The sequence below is a fragment of the Trachypithecus francoisi genome, unplaced genomic scaffold, assembly GCF_009764315.1.
Source record: "Trachypithecus francoisi isolate TF-2019V2 unplaced genomic scaffold, Tfra_2.0 Lachesis_group12, whole genome shotgun sequence".
Taxonomy (NCBI): domain Eukaryota; kingdom Metazoa; phylum Chordata; class Mammalia; order Primates; family Cercopithecidae; genus Trachypithecus; species Trachypithecus francoisi.
This window is the reverse complement of record NW_022681457.1, coordinates 70,402,661-70,424,539: the sequence shown is the minus strand read 5'-3', so window position 1 is coordinate 70,424,539 and position 21,879 is coordinate 70,402,661. Positions and strand designations below refer to the sequence as shown.

General features: G+C 47.4%; 1 protein-coding gene across 3 annotated transcripts; it reads left to right on the top strand.

The window, feature by feature from the left end:
- The first annotated feature begins 13 nt into the window (after positions 1 to 13).
- DIO1 (iodothyronine deiodinase 1) lies at positions 14 to 21,500 on the top strand. Of its 3 annotated transcripts, XM_033226305.1 has the most exons (6): positions 14 to 298; positions 574 to 696; positions 4,576 to 4,809; positions 14,846 to 14,989; positions 16,538 to 16,737; positions 20,366 to 21,500. In XM_033226305.1, exons 1-6 carry the CDS (start codon positions 274 to 276, stop codon positions 20,432 to 20,434), a joined length of 795 nt encoding a protein of 264 aa, XP_033082196.1. In that variant the 5' UTR covers positions 14 to 273; the 3' UTR covers positions 20,435 to 21,500. The 3 variants fall into 3 exon arrangements, with proteins under 3 accessions (XP_033082196.1, XP_033082198.1, XP_033082197.1); XM_033226307.1 differs by lacking the exon at positions 574 to 696 and having other exon boundaries at positions 16 to 298; XM_033226306.1 differs by lacking the exons at positions 14 to 298; positions 574 to 696 and having other exon boundaries at positions 4,397 to 4,809.
- The last annotated feature ends 379 nt before the right edge of the window (positions 21,501 to 21,879 follow it).

Here is a 21,879-nt window from a genome sequence, read left to right as displayed (position 1 = left end):
AGGCGAGGGCGGAGTGGTGCGGTCCCTGAGTGTGACTACTTGGGCTGGCCTTGCTCCAGGGAACGTAGAAAATTCTCGAGTTTAGGGTTTTCTTACTGTGTGTTTATACCTCTTTTCCTATGGAAATATAAAATCGGGTAATGGAAGACGACCGTGAAAGAAAAAAATAAGTCACCCGCGTCACCAGTCCCTCAGTTTCTTTTGGCCATAACAATTTCACCGGTGAGAAGTTGCATGAGTCAATTACATTCTGAATGAGTGATCGAAAGCACGATGTCTGTTCATATGAACACCCCAAGTAAGTGAGCAATTGGAAAGACTTTACATCTAATAGTAGCCATATATAGTGTATTTTTTCCCCCAAGATTATCATGATCAGGCTTTGTACATGCAGGATCTCTAATTATCAGAATAATCCTGCTATCTTAGGGTGATTATCCTCATTTTACAAAGAGAAAGCTGAGGTTTAGAGCATGCGCAGGGCACTTTTGGTTGAATATGTACCAGGAATGAATCTCAGTTCATGAATTCAGCTGTGCTAGTATATCAGCCACCTCTTATGTCCCATTTCAGATCATCTTGGCCTGGCCTGCTGCTTGTTTCACCGCCACTCATCTTATTCCAGCGTCAGCAGATATAACCTGACTGAGTTTTGCCTCCAGTCTATGCCTCAGGCTTCTCACCTTCTGCTTCAAGGCTTGTTTCTTGATGCTATGAGGTCATGGGACCTTGCTGGAACTACTCAGCACTCAGACAGGTGCATCCCAGAAGTGTAGGAGTAAAGAGTTGTGAATCTCTCACGAGGCAAATCTCTGACCAATGGGGTCAACAATTGATGAATACATGCTTTTCCTGTTTTTCCCTCAGGCGCCTTTTCATATAGCTTTCAAACTACCTAGCAGGATTAAACAACCAAATGCCTTTGGAAGTGATGCCTTTGACAATGCGTCTTCACAATAGGTCTCCTTCCTTCCCTGATTTACAAGCCCTGTCCTTCACTCCTGGTCTTTGGATTCATACTTGCCAATAAACTACTCATATGAGGAACCAATATGAAGGCATGTTGGTACCAAAAGTGGCCCCAGAAAATAAAACCTTAGGTTGGCATTTTGTCACTGAACTGCTCACCAGTCACAGGGCAACAACAAATATATTGCTGGTGTTAAGGGCAGAGGGAAGGAGGATGGTGGTGGTGGTGTGATAACACTTAGAATAGAATGGCATCACAATTACTAAGGTGTCTGTCTACAGTTGATTGGGATAAGGTGCAAGTAGAAGATAAGGTGCTGAGTTATCTAGTGGCTGTGGCACTGGAACATTAAGAGGACAATGGTAATTATAAGGACTATGGAATTAACTGGGTTTTCTTAACTCCATTGGAAACTTTGAAAATAAAATGACAGAGTTAGAACAGCCAACTGTCAACTTGAGGCACTTTGTGAAAGCTAGAGAGCCTCTATGGAAGCTTTGAAGATTCTTATTCTTCTATAGCCTTGAGAAAGACTGGACTGAAAATCAGGCCCAAGATCTCATTGTAAGGGTGGCAAAGTTTCAATGAAGACTGAATGCATAGCCTCTGTAGGTCTCCTCCATCAAAGCTGGGGCATTGTCAGAAAATGAATGGGAACCTGAGAACTGGGATGAGGATATTTGGGTGGGAAAGCCTGAGACTTGACCATCCTTCGTTTCCAGTTTCCCTTGAATCTTTCAAGGGAAAGGTGGCTGTGGCAGAAGTAGTCCCTTCCCCCTTGTTAAAGGAAAGCAAAGTCCTCTTGCTTAGAGATCCTGTGATGATTACCTGCACAACATTGCTTTGGACTAAGGGACCAATTTAATTGTAAAGAACATGCAACAGTGACACAAAACCATGGGTCTTACCCACTGGTCTTACCATGTGACTCAGTCATCCAACAATAGGTGGCCTAATAGGATGGTGGAATGGCTTGTTAAAGGCACAGTTACGGCTCCAGGCTGGGGAAAACACTCAGGAGATTGAGGCATTGTCTTCCAGCACGTAGTACATACACTAAACCAATGGTTTATCAATTATTTATAATGGTACTTTGTTCTAAATACCTATAGATTTGCAAACCAAGAGGTAGCACTTCTTACTATCACTTTCAGTGAAACCTACCACATAGAATGTGTGCCTCCTGCCTCACAAGTTCTGCTTGGTTGGAGATCCTGGTCCCAGGGAAGTAGGGAAGGAAGTAGAGAGAACACTTCCACTCCAGTTACAGTTCCGCTGAATTGGAAGCTGTAACTGCCACGTAGGCATTTTTGGCTTCTCATACCACTGCACCAGCAGGTAAAGAAAAGAGTGGCGCAGTGGCTCACGTCTGTAATCCCAGCACTTTCAGAGGCCAAGGTGGGTGGATCACCTGAGGTCAGGAATTCAAGACCAGCTAGCCAACATGGCGAAACCCATCTCTACCGAAAACACAAAAATTAGCTGGGCTTGCTGGCACGCGCTTGTAATCTCAGCTACTCAGGAGGCTGAGGCAGGAGAATTGCTTGAACCTGGGAGGCAGAGGTTGCAGTGAACCGAGATTGTGCCACTACACTCCAGCCGGGACAACAGAGCGAGACTCTGTCTCATAAATAAATAAATGTGACACATGGTAGGGAAAATCAGCCCTGATTACTTTAAGAAGTTGGGGGCTGGGCATGGTGGCTCATTCGCATAATCCCAGCATTTTGAGAGGCCAAGGAAGTATTGTTTGAGGTCAGGAGTTTAAGACCAGACTGGGCAACATAAGGAGACACTATAACAGTCACAAAATTTGCCGGGTTTTGGTGGCACACCTGTAGTCCTAACTACCCTGGCTGAGGTGAGAGGATGGCTTGAGCCCAGTAGTTTGAGGCTGCAGTAAGCTGTGATCACACCACTGCCCTCCAGCCCGGTGACAGAACAAGGAAACCCCCTCTCAATTATTAAAAAAAAAAAAAAAAAAAGTCTTGGTTGTGTTTTAAAACACTTTCCAACTCTGAGCTCTATGATTCTTCTTTCAGTTTTTCCAATGAGCCATGCTGTCTTTGGCCACATGGTTCCTTCCACCAGTACACTAGCCCCACTTTGGTCAGCTGACTGCCTGCCGTCTTTCTGGTTTCAGCATAGAAATCACTTCCTCAGTGAAGTCCTCTTGACTTCTGTAATCAGAATAAACTTCCCCTTCTCCCTGCTCTCGTAGCCCACACACATACTCCGCCTCTGGACTTCATTTAGGAAATGGTAGTTTTCTGTTTACTTGTCTATTCCCCGCACTAAACCATGACTTCTTGAGAGAAGAGGGTGTTTTATTTATTGCTCCACTCCCAGTGCTAAGGGGAGTTGCAGGCCCCAGGTTTTGTTAGGGATGGTCCCAGTTCTGTCTCTGCCCTGGAAGGTTTCAGATCCATGTCCCATGGGGAGGGCTCTGACTACAGAAATAGTGAGCCACCACCTAGAAGCCACGATGGGGGAGCCAGGCACAGTGGCTCACACCTGTAATCCCAGCACTTCTGGAGGCCGAGGCGGGTGGATCACCTGAGGTTAGGAGTTCAAGACCAGCCTGACCAACATGGTGAAACCCTGTCTCTACTAGAAATACAAAAATTAGGCCGTGTGCAGTGACTCACACCTGTAATCCCAGCATTTTGGGAGGCTGAGGCGGGCGGATCACAAGGTCAGAAGTTCAAGACCAGCCTGGCCAATATGGTGAAATCCCATCTCTACTAAAAATACAAAAAATTAGCTGGGTGTGGTGGTGCATGCCTGTAATCCCAGCTACTCGGGAGGCTGAGGCAGGAGAATTGCTTGAACCCGGGAGGTTACAGTGAGCCGAGTTCACACCACCACACTCCAGCCTGGGCAACAGAGTGAGACTCCGTCTCAAAAAAAAAAAAATTAGCCGAGTGTGGTGGCAGGTGCCTGTAATCCCAGCTACTCAGGAGGTTGAGGTAGGATAACTGCTTGAACCTCGGAGGCGGAGGTTGCAGTGAGCCGAGATCGTGCCACTGCACTCCAGCCTGGGTGACAGAGCAAGACTCCATCTCCAAAAAAAAAAAAAAAAACATGATTGGGAAAAACATCTTTCATTAGTAGCAGAAGTTTGTGTATAAAGAATAACATCCAAACCTACTGACTTGTGAGAGAGCATCTAACAGGGTCTCTTTAAGTGTGGTCTTTTTAAGTATTTGTTTTTTAAAAAATTAATCAGAGGGAGAATTTAAGATGTGGAATCTACCAATCCAAGAATCTCTCAAAAGCTAAGGCAAAGAATCGGAAATGATAGTGATTAGAACAGACCTTTGTGCACCTGGTTAGGAATTTTCTGTCTCATGACAGAAAGGCAAACACCTTCTGACCTGACTCCTTCCCCTGGCCCAGGGTTGGCTGCTCCTACCCTGAGCCTTCATTCAGCTCCGCCCAGTGTCGCCTGGCTGCAGCCTCTCTGCCCATAGGCCTCAGAGCTTACTCTGGCTGTGCCGAGATGGGGCTACCCCAGTCAGGGCTGTGGGTGAAGAAGCTCTGGGTACTCTTGGAGGTGGCTGTCCATGTGGTCATGGGTAAAGTGCTTCTGATATTGTTTCCAGACAGAGTCAAGCGGAACATCCTGGCCATGGGCGAGAAGACGGGTATGACCAGGAACCCCCATTTCAGCCACGACAACTGGATCCCGACCTTTTTCAGCACCCAGTATTTCTGGTTCGTCTTGAAGGTCCGTTGGCAGCGACTAGAGGACACGACTGAGCTAGGGGGTCTGGCCCCAAACTGCCCAGTGGTCCGCCTCTCAGGACAGAGGTGCAACATTTGGGACTTTATGCAAGGTCAGGAGGCTGCCGCACACTTGAGGGGTGCTTGAAATAGCAGTGGTAGAGGGGGATGAAGAGATGGGTTGGAAAGTCCTGAATTCTCCTGCTACTCTTGCTGCTCCTTTTGGACCTTCTTGTCCTCTTCCTGCTTCCTGAAATTAGGACTTCTTGTAGATTGTTTCTCTAAGAAACATCACCACCTTCCCAGGCACTCAAATCGCAAACCATCCTGTCTGGCATGTCAGCCCCTGGAACACTGCTCTTTCTGTACAGGCTGATCTGCCTGGGCTGCTCTTTGCCCACCCCTCTGCCTGGTTAACTCTTGTTCAATCTTCAGACTATTGCTCAACAACACTTCTTTCGAGAAGCCAAGCCCAACTCCCCCATACTAGAGTACCCTCTCTCATCTGCCGGCTTAACATCCTAAACTTTTCTTTATTTCACCTGTCGTGGTTTGTAATTATGTATGGCTGGCTAGGATTCATGTCTGTTTCCCTCACTAGCCTGCAAACTCAGTGCAGGTCGACACCATTGCTCTCACCCACTATTACACCCATGCCTGATGCTGGCACATGGTAACTGCCCAGTAAATACTTGTTAAAGAGCTCTCGGCTGGGCTTGGTGGTTCATGCCTGTAATCCCGGCACTTTGGGAGATTGAGGCTGCTGGATCACGAGGTCAGGAGTTTGAGACCATCCTAGCCAACATGATGAAACCCTGTCTCTACTAAAAATACAAAAATTAGCTGGGCATGGTGGTGGCCACCTGTAATCCCAGCTACTTGGGAGGCTGAGGCAGAAGAATCGCTTGAACCCGGGTGGCAGAGGTTGCAGTGAGTAGAGACTGCACCACTGCATTCCAACCTGGGCGACAGAGCGAGATTCCATCACACACACAAAAAAAGTCTCGGTTTTCTCTAACTCCACCCACTCCCCAGTCCAGGAAAACCAGTTTCATCTACTTTTCTTGACCTCTCCAGTTTTCTCTTTTTTGTCCTCCCAGCTTCTCTTCCTGCCAGAACTTCCTTCTCCCCCACTTGCCCACTCAGCCATCCCAGCTTGTGAGTGACTGCCAGATTACTCTTCTGTGAGTACATCCCAGCTCAACCACCTTCAGCAGCTCCCCTCTGCATTTAGGATGAAGCCCAGGCTCAGCCTTGGATTCTAGGTCCTCCCTGGTCAGGCTCCAGCCTTTTCTTCTCAATTCTACCTCCGAGCTCCCCGCCACACTCCGTTCTTTCGGACAAACTGTTGGGCCTTATGCATCTCTTGTACTTTCCTTTGTCTTTGCCTTTGCTGATATCAGCTGGTCAGGAATGCCCTTCCCCTCTCCATCGCCGTCTAAATCCCCCTCATTCATGTGGGTCCAGCTCTCATGCCGCCTTGTCCTCTGTGAAGCCACCTCAGCTCCCTACAGCTAGGCATGTGCTCTCTCCTTTCGGCTCATGCCTCTCTGTCTGCACCTGTCCTTGGACACTGCTGCTTCCTGCTCAGCACCTGGTACCTAAGCACAAGCGGTATTTCCCTGCCCAATGGAGAGCCTCAGGAGAGGGTGTGTGTCTGATTTATCTCTGGATTCTTCAGCATGCTTGGCCCAGGGCCTAGATACAGCAGGTAGAGAAGGCACCTGAGGCAGTTGGTTTATTCCGCGTTTTTCTTGTTGTTGTTGTTGTTGTTGTTGTTTGAGACAGAGTCTCACTCTACTGCCCAGGCTGGAGTGTAGTGGTGTGATCACGGCTCACGGCATCCTCAACTTCCCAGGCTCAAGTCATCCTCTCACCGTAGCCTCCCTAGTACCTGAGACTACAAGTGCACACCACAATGCTTGGCTAATTTTTGCAATTTTTGTAGAGGTGGGGTTTCACCATATTGCCCAGGCTGGTCTCGAACTCCTGGACTCAAGTGATCCACCCACTTCGGCCTTCCAAAATGCTGGGATTACAGGCACAAGCCACTGTGCCTGGCCTATCCTGTGTTTTTGAAAGCATGTTCTTTAGAACCTAAGTTCCACAGATACGCTTTACTATGTAGTGTTGCCTGGTCAAAGTAGTTGGGAAACCCTGAATACTATATCCTCCTCCTGGAATTTCATGTGCATATGAGCGTATGCACATGAGGAGTTTACAGTTCCATAGAACAGATGGAGGTAATAAACAAATCCTTACAGTCCCATGAAATGGGGGAGGCTATAAAAAATAAAACTTTTGCCTGGAGGACTTGGAAGGTTTCCTGGAGGAGGTGGTTCTGGAACTAGGCCTTGAAGAATGAGTGAGATTTTTGTAGCCTGACAAGGAAAAAGGTAAGAGTGTTTCAGAGGGGAAGGCAAGAGCTTCTTTTGTTGTTGTTGTTCATTCATAATTTTAAACCACAGTGCACAGATGACCTCAATTGATTCAACAAATGTTCACTAATTCCACTGGTAGTGAGAGCAATGGTAATAACTAACTTACCACATGCCCATGTGCCAAGCACTATAACAGAACCAGGCCAATTTGCTGAATGCCAATCATCTGCAGATCAGTTCCCTGAAACGAATGTACTTGCATAATGTAACTGTCCACTTTCAGTGAGGCAGTTTACATGTTAAAGACTGTTGAATTTGGGCTGAGCCCGGTAGCTCATGCCTGTAATTCCAGCACTTTGGGAGGCTGAGGCGGGCAGGTCACTTGAGGTCAGGAGTTCAAGACCAGCCTGGCCAACATGATGAAACCCTGTCTCTACTACAAATACAAAAATCAGCCAGGCATGGTGGCATGCACCTGTAATCCCAGCTACTCAGAAGGCCGAGGCATGAGAATCACTTGAACCCAGGAGGCAAAGGTTGTAGTGAGCCAAGATCATACCACTGCACTCTAGCCTGGGTGACAGAGAGAGACTCTGTCTCAAAATAAAATTAAAAAATAAAATAAAATAAAATAAAAAACTGTTCAATTTGTCTCTGCTCCCTGCTGCTGCAGCTGAGACTAAAAAATGGTAAGAGTGACCAGGTGCACTGGCCCATGCCTGTAATCCCAACACTGTGAGTGGCTGAGTGGGAGGATTTCTTGAGCCCAGGAGTTCAAGAACAGCCTGTGCAACAGAGTGGAACCCTGTCTCTACAAAATATTTAAAAATTAGTGGGATGAGGTGGTGTGAGCCTGTAGTCCCAGCTACTCAGGAGGCTGAGTTGGGAGGGTCACTAAGCCCAGGTGCTCGAGGCTTCAGTGAGCCGTGTTCATGCTAGTACACTCCAGCCTAGGTGACAGAGTAAGACCCTGTCTCAAAAATTAATTAATTAATTAAAAAATTTTAATGGTAAGAGGAGGGGACTGAGGCAAAAAAATATATATATATTTGCAAAATAGAGTTTACTTTCAACACATTAACCTAAAGTCCCCTGAAATCATAGGTACTAACAATACGGAAATAAACACCATGGGCCTCTGTCCTGGAAGGCCTCATAACCCAGAGTGAGAGATGGTGTCATGACAGGGAAGCAGAGGGCACTGGGGGAAGAGTAGGGTAAGGAGGTGGCCAAGGGAAAGCTTCTTAGAGGAAAGGATGGTGAGCTGATTGTCTAGGGGCAGTGAAACCTTGGGGTGGGTGAGGAAGAGGGGCATGGGGAGCTGGGCAGGGCAGAAAGGAGGAGGAGCAGAGGTCAGTGGAGGAGCAACATTCAGGTTGGCACAAGTCGGGTCCCAGAGGCAGGAAGGGGTGAAGGATGAGGCTGAAGGCATCATCAGGAACCAGAGCTTATGGGGCTTTGTGTGTCGTAGCTGCAGGTTGACTGTATCCTGAGAGTACTGGTGAGTTCTGGAGGGGTTTCCAAGCGGGAAGTAAACATGATCAGTTCTGCTTATTAGAAAGACATTGGCCGGGTGCGGTGGCTCACGCCTGAAATCCCAGCACTTTGGGAGGCCGAGGCCGGTGGATCATTTGATGTCAGGAGTTCGAGACCAGCCTGGCCAACCTAATGAACTCCTGTCTCTACTAAATACAAAAATTAGCCGGGCATCATGGCAGGTGCCTGTAATCCCAGCTCCTCGGGAGACGGAGGCAGGAGAATCGCTTGAACCCGGGAGGTGGAGGTTGCAGTGAACTGAGATCACACCGCTGCACTCCAGCCTAGGCAACAAAGCGAGACTGTCTCAAAAAAAAAAAGACATGTTGTAACTACTTTGGAAACCCACCAGGCCACCAAAAAGCTCTGTTGTATGCTTTGTGTATGAACTCTGAACTCAGAGCCAGAGACAGAGAGACATGAAGAATCTTTACTGATAAACTAAAGCAACTGCTTTGTTTTTGAGATGCAAAGGCCCAGAGAGGTGAATGACTTGCTTAGAGTCACACAGTGAATTCTTAGGAGAGCCGGAACTGGACTTCTGACTCTCAGCTCGTGCACTTGCTGTGACTGGATAAGACAACAGGAGCTCAGGGAAACTCTCAGCCCCCTCCAGCCCTGTGTGTGTCCATGTCCATGCACAGACACAGTAACACAATATACACACACTCTTGGACACACACAGAACAAAACATGGAGTAACTGGCATGGTGTGGCAGAAGGCAAGTTCTGGATGATTTACTTTCTGGATACTTGAGAGTTAATCTGAAACTGACTTTGTTTCAGCCCCTGTTTAAAATCTTCTAACATCTTTCCAAGTGTACTTACAAGTGTTGTCCAGTAACTATAAATAGGATTTCTCTGTTGAGAGATCCTGATGTCGGGGGTAATTTACTGGTCTGGGCTGTTTTCCCATTTACACAAAGGAGTTGGACTGGATAGTCTTCACTGGATTCTTGAAATGGTGTCCTCTGCACTGTGGTCTGTGGACATGGGCAGGGTGCCAGCCCCCATGCACCCATCCTTTACCTCTCTGCTGCTGAGGAAAGCAGAGAACTTAGTTTAAACTTTGCCCTCAATACTGACCACTGTACCCAACCACACTATAAATAATTAAACAAATGACTCTGTCTCTTCCAGTGTCTGAATCAGTGGATGCTGAGTTTTTTTCCCAATTAAAAACAAAATTTCATACTGCTGATACTTGGAGTTGATCATGACTATAAGTCTTTCGGGTTCTTTATTTTTTGTTTTTATTGAGCTGCGTCTCATGCTGTCGCCCAGGCTGGAGTGCACTGGCATGACCATAGCTCACAGCAGCCTCATTCCTGGGCTCAAGCGGTCTTGAGGCCTCAGCCTCCCAAGTAGCTGGGACTAGACGTGTGTCACCACACCTGGATAATTTTTTGTTAGAGATGGGGTCCTGCTATGTTGCCCAGGCTTTTTGGGTTCCTACCTAAAGAGTGACAGAGTGACTCTCTGGGGTCATCGGAGGCCAGTGACTGGCCACTTGGCCACAATTGACCTCTGAGCTAGCTGCCCTCCTGAAGCCTGGGCCTCCTTGTCACATGGGTGAGGAATCATAGTGCAGTCAACCAGCAGAGACTGAGGTCACTTCATGCCTCCTCAGGCCTCTTAGGAAAAAGTCTGTGACCCAAAGACAAGGAGAGCTGCTTCGTGTGTCCAGTGAAACTAGTCTGCTTTCCTCTCATATACTAAAAATTGAGGACTATAAGCCACTTTTGTTTCTTCTTTTACTTGGCCACCAGGAAACTCAGAGTCAAAATATAGCTCAGTTACAACAAATGCATGGGACCTATGGCCTGTGTGTATTCCATTTTCCCCTCCTATTCTTTGCCTCCCAGAGGGGCATGATTAAAAAAATTCTGGCCAGGCACAGTGGCTAACGTCTGTAATCCCAGCTCTTTGGGAGACCAAGGCCGGCGAATCATTTGAGGTCAGGAGTTCGAGACCAGTCTGGTCAACATGGAGAAACCCTGTCTCTACTAAAAATACAAAAATTAGCCAGGCATGGTGGTGTGCACTTGTAATCCCAGCTACTTGGGAGGCTGAGGCAGGAGAATTCCTTGAACTTGGGAGGCGGAAGTTTCTGTGAGCTGAGATCACGCTTTTGCACTGTAGCCTGGGTGACAGAGCAAAACTGCGTCTCAAAAATAAAAAATAAAAAATTCTATTTAATGTGTTAGTATAGGTGTAAGGAACTTCAAATTCTTTGCAGAACACAGAGGGGATATAGTTAACCAAATAAACCACATGCAAGTTAAGATGCCCTCTACTCCCCATCTATCAGCAAACTCTGTCAATTCTGCCTTCTCCCCAGCTCCACTGCCCCACACTAGCTAGCCCAGGCTCCCATTCTCTCTCTTTCTCTTATAGAGACAGGGTCTCATTCTGTGGCCCAGGCTGGAGTGCAATGGCACAATCACAGCTGACCACAGCCTCAACCTCTTGGGCTTAATGGATCCTCCGGCCTCAGCCTCTTGAGTGGCTGGGACTACAGAGATGAGGTCTCACTATGTTGCCCACTGTGAGTAGTCTCAAACTCATGGGCTCAAGTGATCCTCCTGCCTTGGCCTCCCAAAGTGCTGGGATTACAGGTGTGAGCTACTGCATCTAGGCCTGTTGTCTTTCATGCAGACTTCTCCAGTGCCCCCTAACTGCTTATCCCTCACTTTCATTTTCACTCTTAGTCCTTTCTCCGCAGAGCAGCCAGAGTGATCTTCAAGTGTAAGTCTGGTCATTACATGGCCCTACTGTAGCTGTCAGGGTTCTGGCTTGTAAGCAACAGAAGCTCCCTCTGGTTTTCTTGGTCACACCCACATTGTACATAAAGGAACATACTGGAAAAATGTTGACTGCTTTCCAGAAACAATACCAGCTGGTCTTGATTGGACTGTCTTTTAGCATCAATAGTTGGGCTTGGATCCTGCTGTCATTGTGGTTGCCATGGGAACCCATCACCATCCCTTACAGGGCACCACAACTGGGCTGTGGATGAATTCTGCCATCTCAATGACTCCCAGAATCAAAGATCTATGTGGAAGGGTATAATTAGCCCAGCTGGGTTCACTGCCTGAGCCCTGGCTGCCAGGGGCAGAGTGTGAACCTGGCCCTTCTGTCTTCCATAGAGCAAGGCTGGGCACACTGTTTGATAAATAGAATACAAAATAGGGAATTCTAAGTAGAAAGGAGAGTTAAGAGCTGGGCAGCCAAAATTGCAACAAATGAGTCAGATATAGTCAAGTGTGCCTATAGTTGTAGCTACTCAGAAGGCTGAGGCAGGAGGATCGCTTGAGCCCAGAAGTTCAAGGCTGTAGTGTATTACGATGGCACCTGTGAATAGCCACTGCATTCCTGTCTGGGCAACATAACAAGATCTCATCTCTTAAAAAAAAAAAAAAGAAAGTAAGAAAATATGCAACAACATTCACCACCCTTGCTTTATATTCCTGTGACAGCCCACACACCTAGGATAAAATCCAGATTCTTTACAAAGGCTTATGGGAGCCTGCCTGTTCTGGTCTATCCCTAACTCTCTAACCCTTCTCTTGTTGCTCTCCCTGCCTGCTTCCTGCCAGTGGTTTTGTGGGGCCTTGAACACACCAAGTTCTGTCCCTCCTTGGGGGGCTCTGTGTGAGTCTCTTTGACTAGAATCCCCTTCTCCCTTTGCCCATGGCTGGTTCTCTCCTGTCCTTCATTTCTCAGGTTAAATGGCAGCTCCTCAGAGGCCTTCCCTACCCCCCCTGTCTAAAGTAGGTCACTCCTTTATAGCCTCTCTCATAACACTGATCACAATTTGAAACTTCTTTATTTATGCATTTACTTACTTTTGTTTTTTTTTGCCTGTCTCCCCATTAAGCAGACTTCAAACTGCACACAGCCAGAGAGCTGCTGGTCTCATTCTCTGCCACATCCCCAGTGTGTGGCAGGGAGACTTGCATATTTAAAGTGCTGAATAAATACTTGTAGATAGAATGAGAGTGTGCTACATGCTGGGGATTCGAGGATGAATGAGGAATAGGCCCTGCCCTCAGGGGACAATGAGTAGGGGGGTTTGGGGGTATGTGGACACTTAAACAGGCCATGTCACAGTGCAAGACCAGCCATGCTCCAATAAATATATGGTAAGGGCTCAACAACGTCAGCTCTGGTCGTAAGAAACCAGAGGGGGTCGGCTGCTCCCCAGAGTTGTCCTTGGTCTAGGATGGAGAGTTACAGAAAGTTTCCACTCACGGCTGGCTTCATGGACATGGGACCAGTGAAGCACACAGGGACCTACACTCAAAAGGGCCTTGTCCTTGAGGTTTAATGTTCTGCAGCAGCTGTCTTGAATTTTTGTTGCTGTTGTTTTTAGCACACCAGAGTTGCAAAGTATGTCTTGAAATTCTTCATAATTTTATCTTTGAATCTGCATTTTGTAAGTGAAACCCTATGGGACAATGGAGCATGTCCCGAGGACTTGGAGCCTCCGCTCACACAGGCTCCTGTCTTCCACAGCCTCCCTGCCCCTCCAGGACATGTTCTCTAAGGCCCACTCTCCCATCCCCAGGTGCTCCTTCCTGCTCCCACCCAGTGACTTCTGCCATCTCCTGACCCCAGAGTGGGCCTGGATACAGATGTGAGGAAGGTGGGGGCAGGTGTCACATCCCCCTGTGTTGCATGGCAGCTGTCCCCATCCTGGACTCGCAGTGCCATGGTGCAATTCGCCAAGTGACTGAGGGTGGGGAAAGCCTCTTGCCCACCCTGTCCCCTTACGTACCCTAGTATGTAAGGGACATACTAGGTACCACTGTAAGGTACCTAGTATGTCCCTTACAGTGGTTGCAGTACCCTGTGGGTTGGAGTGGTGGGCAGGTGGGAAGGGGCCATGTCTGGCTCAACTTCTGTGATGCTGGGCAGGGCATGGCATGTTGGTCTGGTGGCTGGAGGGAGAGGGAAGTGCACACACACTCAGTCTCTGGGATGCTGGGTAGCTGTGAGAATCTGCTCTCACTTTATGAATATCCCTGTGCCAGGGGAATATGACATTAAATAGCAACTAAAATACACGATGCCAGGTCAAGAGAGGGACTGCAGAAGATTAGAAATGTCTTTGTATTCTAGGCCGGGCATGGTGGCTCAGGCCTGTAATCCCAGCACTTTGGGAGGCCAAGGTTGGCAGATCACTTGAGGTCAAGAGTCCAAGACTAGCCTGCCCAACATAGCGAAACCCCATCTCTACTAAAAATACAAAAATTCACCAGGTGTGGTGGCGCGCACCTGGAGTCCTAGCTACTCAGGAGGCTGAGGCAGGAGAATCGCTTGAACCCCGGAGGCAGAGGTTGCAGTGAGCTGAGATCACACCACTGCACTCCAGCCTGGGCGAGACTCCATCTCAAAAAAATAAATAAATAAGAAAGAAAAGTCTTTATATTTTCATAAATTTAACGGCACTTTCCCCCACTTTTTGAACAAGGACCCTGCATTTTCATTTGGCAGCAGGGCCAGCAAATTATGCAGCTGGTCCTGCTCCTAGCGTTCACTGTCTTTGTGGAGCTGCCTTCAGTGCCTCCCTACTTCATAGCTCAGGGAGGAGATAAAAGCTCATAGCAAGAGCTTACATTTATTAAGTACTTACTATGGGCCAGGAACCTGTTTAAGCCCTTATCTCTATTAATTTATTTAATCATCATAACAATGCTACAAAGTATTATTATGCCCCCTTGTGGATGAGGAAACTGAAGTGCTATGAATAGAAAGCACTGAATTGAGAGTTCAGAAACCAGAATGTTCATTTTAACTCCTCACTGACCTGTGAGGAGTTAAAATGACCTGAAGCAAGTATGTAAAACTCAGTTTCTTTGTCTATAAAATGGGGGAAAAAATTACCAACCTTGCCGTATTACTAATCCCATCGCAGGAGAGAATGGATGCATACCTGCCTTATAAACTGCCTGAAAGGGACTCCTCTTATATTTAAACTACCATGTGGCAACTACAGGTGGTCCACTGAGACCACCTAAAAAAACCTCTCATTTTGGAGAGGAGTAAACCAGTTTCATCCCCTGCTAAGTCATGCTGTCTAGGCTTCGGACCCCAGTGCCTAGGACCTATCCTGGGGTTGAGGGTGGAGGGCAATAAAAATAGCAGAATGAACATAGGAGTGAAAATGGTGCTTGTAAAAGACAACTGTGTGTAGATTCTCAGTTTGTGATGGCTCTTGCTGTTTCAGCCAATAGGCCACTGGTGCTGAATTTTGGAAGTTGTACCTGACCTTCATTTATGTTCAAATTCGACCAATTCAAGAGGCTTATTGAAGACTTTAGTTCCATAGCAGATTTTCTCATCATTTACATTGAAGAAGCACATGCATCAGGTACAGAAAGATTCTCTGCCTCTTCTACCTCTTCTCACTCTCTTTTCTCTCTCCCTTTTCCCTAGGCCCCATCTCAAGGTTGGGAGGTAGAGGAAGGAAGAGGAGGGGAGAGGGAAAGAGCCACTATTCACTGAGCACCCATCACTCCCAGGCCCTGCACTAGGCTAACCTCACAGTCTGTGCTTTCAACCAGGGTACAGAGAGCAGAACACCTGGAGTGACAGGGTCTGGCTAGGAGAAGATTCTAACATTTTGATTGGATAAATAGGGAAGTCAAGGGAAAAGAACTTTTTTTTTTTTTTTTTTTTTTTTGAGACAGGGTCTTGTTCTGTCGTCTGGGCTGGGGCTGGAATGCAGTAGCACTCGCATGGCTCACTGCAGCCTGAACCTCCTGGGCTAAATCGATCCTCCCGCCTCAGCCTCCCAAGTAGCTGGAACCGCAGGTATACGCCACCACGCCCAGCTAGATTTTTGTATTTTTTTGTAGAAACAGTTTCACCATGTTACTTGGGCTGGTCTCAAACTCCTAGGTTCAAACAATCTGCCCACCTTGGCCTCTCAAAGTGCTGGGATTACAGGTATAAGCCACTGCGCCCAGCCTATATTTGCATTTTTGAAAGAACATTGTGGTGAAGAATTAGGAGAAAAGCGTTTAGACTCTGGAGCAGTAGTACTTAAATTCAGTATGAATTAGAATCATCTGGAAGGCTGTTAAAATGCAGATGTCTGGGTCCCATTCCTAGTTCATCTAGGCTGAGGTCGAGGGTTTGCACTACTTAACAAACTTCCAGGTGATGCTGATGCTGCTAGTCTGGAGACACACACTTAGAGAACTACTGATCTAAAACCCTTGCCTCTCCAAGTATGGTCTAGGTGCCAGCAGTCTTGGCATCCTGGGAGTTAGAAGGACTCTCAGTTCCACCTTCGACAGACCGAATCAGAATCTTCCTATAAGAAGGACCCCAAATGATTCATGCACATTCAAGATCAAGGAGTGCTGGTTTATTGGACTATTTCACATTGAAGAGCAGGGGCCTGACAGCCAGGAGCCCTGGGCTTCAGTTCTGGATCAATCACTAATTCCTGATGTGACCTTGCACATTCAACCATAATAGGAAACTAGACCAAATCATTGCCAAGGGCTCTGAGAACCTCAGTTAAAAGTGAGGGGCTATTGGCTGGGTGCAGTGGCTCATGCCTGTAATCCCAGCACTTTGGGAGGCCAAGGGAGGCGGATCACCTGAGGTCAGGAGTTCAAGACCAGCCTCAACACGGAGAAGCCCCTTCTCTACTAAAAATACAAAATTAGCCGGGCATGGTGGCACATGCCTGTAATCCCAGCTAATCGGGAGGCTGAGGCAGGAGAATTGCTTGAACCTGGGAGGCGGAGGTTGCAGCGAGCCAAGATCACGCCATTGCACTCCAGCCTGGGCAACAAGAGCGAAACTGTGTCTCAAAAAAAAAAAAAAAAAAAAGTGAGGGGCTATTTAGTCTGCAGGAAGTGTGTGCTATGTCAGTGGGACTTGGTGCCTGGCCTTTCTCTTACAGATGGCTGGGCTTTTAAGAACAACATGGACATCAGAAATCACCGGAACCTTCAGGACCGCCTGCAGGCAGCCCATCTACTGCTGGCCAGGAGCCCCCAGTGCCCTGTGGTGGTGGACACCATGCAGAACCAGAGCAGCCAGCTCTACGCAGCACTGCCTGAGAGGCTCTACGTAATCCAGGAGGGCAGGATCCTCTACAAGGTGGTGACCTGGGGACAGAAGGTCCAGGGAGGGCAAAGGGGCTCAGGGAGGGGTAGGGCAAAGAGAAGGTTTTGCATCAAGCAGAACTGGATTCAAATCACCACCCAGCCATTTACCAACCATGTGACCACGGGCGAGTGTTTTCACTTCTTGGAGTACCTTCAATTTCCTCTTCTGCAAAATGGGAATGTTGGTCTCCATCTCACAGGGGATGAAATAATGCACGTAAAAGTCCCTAGCATTTGGACTGGAGCTGCATCCTCCTGGCTGCCTTTCAAACCCAGATGATGGCCCAGTCCTGGTCTGGTTTCAAACTGAGAGACAGAGAATGTTGTTTTTGGTTTTGGTTTTTGGGGGTTTTTTGTTTGTTTTGTTTTTTGTTTGTTTTTGATACAGATTCTCACTCTGTTGCCCAGACTGGAGTGCAGTGGGGTGATCTTGGCTCAACCTCCCAAGTAACCTCCACCTCCCGGATTCAAGTGATTCTCCTGCCTCAGCCTCTTAAGTAGCTGGGACTACAGGCACACACCATGCCCAGCTAATTTTTGTATTTTGAGTAGAGACGGGGTTTTGACATGTTGGCCAGGCTGGTCTTGAACTCCTGGCCTCAAGTGATCTGCCCGCCTTGGCCTCCCAAAGTGTTGGGATAACAGGTGTGAGTCACCGTGCCCAGTCTGTTTTTGTTTTATAAACAGTATTCAGAGAGGGGAATTGACTTGTCCAAGGTCACACTGGGCAAGGCTCTGATTTCGATTCTAAATCCCCTGATCGGGTGGGCCAGAAATGAGAAGGTCTGAAGCTGCTAACATCTGAGACAGGCCTGAACCAGGGCTGGTGGTGTAGAAGGCTCAAGAGGAATAGAACCCGTGGTTTGGAGCTGGAAATGCTGGACGCAGGGATGTGAGGCAGAAATGCATTTCAGGCTCCCTTTCTTGTGATTGCTTCCTCTTGAAAGTTCCAGCCTGGTCAGGGTGAGGGAGGTAAGTGCACAGCCTCTGACTCTTTAGACACAGTTGGCTTGGTCTCCCTTAAGAAGGCAGAAACTACGTTTTAAAGCTATTGAAGGGATTTCAAGCCTTAGGGAGCAGATGAAACCAAGTATGTGGATGCTCCTCTGTCCACAGATCAAGATCAAGCTGACCCTACTTATTCAGATAAAACAAGCAAAAACTTGCAGGCAAATTCCCCATGGTGCAACGGTCACGGTAGAAGAATTTGGGTCCTTCATCCTTTCCTGTACCTTGGGACATGGTTCAGGCATGATTGAGGTACCCTGGGCACTGAGTCCCTACCATGAGTTAGACCCTGTGCAAATACCAGAAACACAAAAATGAATTGAAAATGACCCACACCTAGCTGGGCATGGTGGCTCACGCCTGTAATCCCAGCACTTTGGGAGGCCAAGGCAAGCAGATCACCTGAGGTCGGGAGTTGGAGACCAGCCTGACCAACATGGTGAAACCCTGTCTCTACTAAAAATACAAAATTAGATGGCTGTGGTGGTGCATGCCTGTAATCCCAGCTACTTGGGAGACTGAGGCAGGAGAATAGCTGGTACCCAGGAGGCAGAGGTTGCGGTGAGCCGAGATCGCACCATTGCATTCCAGCCTGGGCAACAAGAGCAAAACTCCATCTTGAAAAAAAAAAAAAAAAATGACCAGCCGGGCACAGTGGTTCATGCCTGTAATTCCAGCACTTTGGGAGGCCGAGGCAAGTGGATCACGAGGTCAGGAGTTCGAGACCAGACTGACTAACATGATGAAACCCCCGTCTCTACTAAAAATACAAAAATTAGCCAGGCATGGTGGCGTGTGCCTGTAGTCCCAGCTATTTGGGAGGCTGGGGCAGGAGAATTGCTTGAACCCTGGAGGCGGAGCTTGCAGTGAGCCGAGATTGTGCCACTGCACTCCAGCCTTGGCAACAGAGCGAGACTCCGTTTCAAAAAAAAGAAAAAAGAAAATGGCCCACACCCTTACTCGCAGGCTGAGGGATAAGGAAGACCCAAATAAGACGATTACAGTGTCCCAACTGCTGGGGGACTCCAGAGCAGGGGTCAGAACGCCTTTTCTGTATAGGGCCTGATAGTAAATATTTTCAACTTTGTGCCAAGTAATCCCTGTTGCAACAATTCAATTCTGCTGTTATAGCACAACAGCAGCTGCAGACAACATGCAAATGAAAGCATGTGAGGCATCAGGACTGGTCTGGCTCTCAGACTGTAAGTTTTTCAACCTCTAGGGAAGGGTAGGCTTCTCACAGGGGCAGCAATTGCTTGGGCCTTAAAGGATAAGGAGTTGGCCCAGTGAGCACAGTGAGTGAAAATCACTGCAGTATAGGGAAGAGGGTGGGCGGAGGCACTGAGGCATAGTAGGGCAGAGTGTGAATAAAGAATTGGGGACATTGGGGTTACACAGGGGTCTCATTCTGGACCAAGGGGTTTGGCCTTCATCTTAGGGCAAAGGAGAGCCACTGACAGGTTTGGAGCAGGAAAGAGACATGATCAGACGTGTGCTTAGAACGTTCACTGGCTCACGGCTGTAACTCTAGCACTTTGGGAGGCCCAGGTGGGTGGATCACCTGAGCTCAGGAGTTCAAGACCAGCCTGGTGAAATCCTGTCTCTACTAAGAGTACAAAAAAATTAGCCAGGCGTGGTGGCGCACACCTGTAATCCCAGCTACTTGTGAGGCTGAGGCACGAGAATTGTTTGAACCCAGGAGGCGGAGGTTTCAGTGAGCAAAGACTGTGCCAGTGCACTCCAGCCTGGGTGACAGAGTGAGACTCTCTAAAAAAGAAAAGAAAAAGAAAGTTCACTGGTTCCATGGCCGGGTGTGGTGGCTCACGCCTGTAATCCTGGCACTTTGGGAGGCCAAGGCGAGTAGGTCACCTGAGGCCAGGAGTTGGAGACCAGCCTAGCCCACGTGGCGAAACCCCATCTCTACTAAAAACACAACAATTAGCCAGGCGTGGTGGAGTGCACCTGTATTCCCTGCTACTCAGGAGGCTGAGGTAGGACAATCCCTTGAACCTGGGAGGCGGAGGTTATAGTGAATCAAGATTGCGCCATTGCACTCCAGCCTGGGCAACAGAGCAAGACTCTGTCTCAAAAAAAAAAGAAAACAAAAGAAAAGAAAAAAAGAAAGTTCACTGGTTCCTGGTTGAAAAATGGACAGGAGGGAGCAGGGACTAAGGACTGGGGATAGCTGGGAGGGGTGGCAGCTGCCCAAGTTGTGGATGAAAAGGGCTGACCTAGGGCAGTAGAACTAGAGAGGCAGAGATGGTTCTGAGGTAGGATGGGTAGAACTTGATGTGAAGGCTGGAGAAGATTAGGTCAGTCTGAAGGTCTAAGTATGGAAGAAAAGCTTATTTGTACAGAACTCTTCTCTTTTTGAAAGACTATGTCACTTTATGTCCTCTAGTTTTCCTGCTTCTCTGTCCAACCTTCCTGTTAACTGCTGATGCCACTGTACACACTTTCTCATCCACCTCACGGTTGCATCTGCCACTGAATTAGCCATGCTGACGGCTCCTACATAGACATCATTTGACCAGATCTTGCAACTAACCTCCAAACCTACATGTTCCTTGCAAGTTGGAAATCTGGGAATGCCTGATTCATTTCTCTTGCAGGGTAAATCTGGCCCTTGGAACTACAATCCAGAGGAAGTTCGTGCTGTTCTGGAAAAGCTCTACAGTTAATCTGGACAGATACCTCAATTCTAGGTAACCAACGGGAGGGCTTCTCAAGGCTTGGCTCTCCCCGAGACCCAGCTGGCTTTTACCTTTGACCTGTGTCCCTAGCTGAATTGCTAGCTCAGATTTTTCTAATCTAAGCAAACAAGTCCCAGCTGAGGAATGCAAGCCACAGCACCCAATCAAGACAAACTGTTATTATCAGAAAATGAAGCAACATTTGAGCTGTTCAGGCTAGTTCCCTGTTGAAGAAAGTACAGCCTGACACTGCTCCCACTGTGGAGACCACATTCCCCGCACACCATCTTTGAGAGAGCAGTTGCACTGTACAGGCATACTTCTGAGGTACGGTATCTCTCTCCAGCCACTCTGATACCACGTAATTCAAGCTGGCATTCCTTCTACTAGGGAAATTCATTTTACCCAATTTGCATTTATGGAATTGATCATTTAAGACACTAAATTAGTTTTTAGAACCAAGTATGGGAAGAATTCCAGTTGTTAGGAAGAGATGAGGAGTTGGAAGAGGAGGGATTAGAAACAGGAGGAGGCAGTCATCCTCTCCTTGCCAAAAGATTTAAACCTGTCCACATTGCTGGTGATGATGGGTGAGTTTCCATGGTAACACATCTCTAATTTTACCAGGGAAGAGGAGAGTACTCACTTTACCATCTTTGAATATATTTCATAGAAATCTAGCTCTCTGTACCCTGAAATCTTCGACTAGCCTCATTTTTCAACAGTCATCTAGAAGGGAGGGTTGGCTTCCCAAAAGCATAACCTTGACCAAACCAAACAATAGGCACCAGCAATGCTGTCATTCAGTTATGCAGAAGCTCATATGTGAAAGTCTGTTTCTCTGATGTCTTCGCAAGTCTCTTAATGGTCATTTGTGTTAGATTACATCAAACTGACGGATAACCATTGGTATTCATCTATTTCAACTCTGTGTCTTTACATATTTGTTTATGATGGCCACAGCCTAAAGTACACACGGCTGTGACTTGATTCAAAAGAAAATGTTATAAGATGCAGTAAGCTAATAACAGAATGATTAAAATATATCAGGCTATTTTGGATGGCTTCAGTGTGATCTTTACATTTTCTTTTCCAATTTGTATCTGATTACCCATGTAATCTGACCAGCAAAACCACCATATGCTGGAAGGGCCTCATCTGGGGGGAAGAACATTCAGGCCCTATGTTACATGTTAAATGTGGTTTTGTCTTATGAACTCCTGCTGGAGTGAAACAATTTTTCACATTGGAATCAAATTACCTTTACAACATGGCATCAAAGAATGGATCTGGAGACCTTTTGCTAGCATGAGAACATATTCTCTTTAGCTATACTTTAGTTGCTACAAAGTTAATATTATTAATGTTGTCACTTTATTATTTTAAAAATAGTTATTATTGCAAGAGGCTGAGGCAGGAGAATCACTTGAACC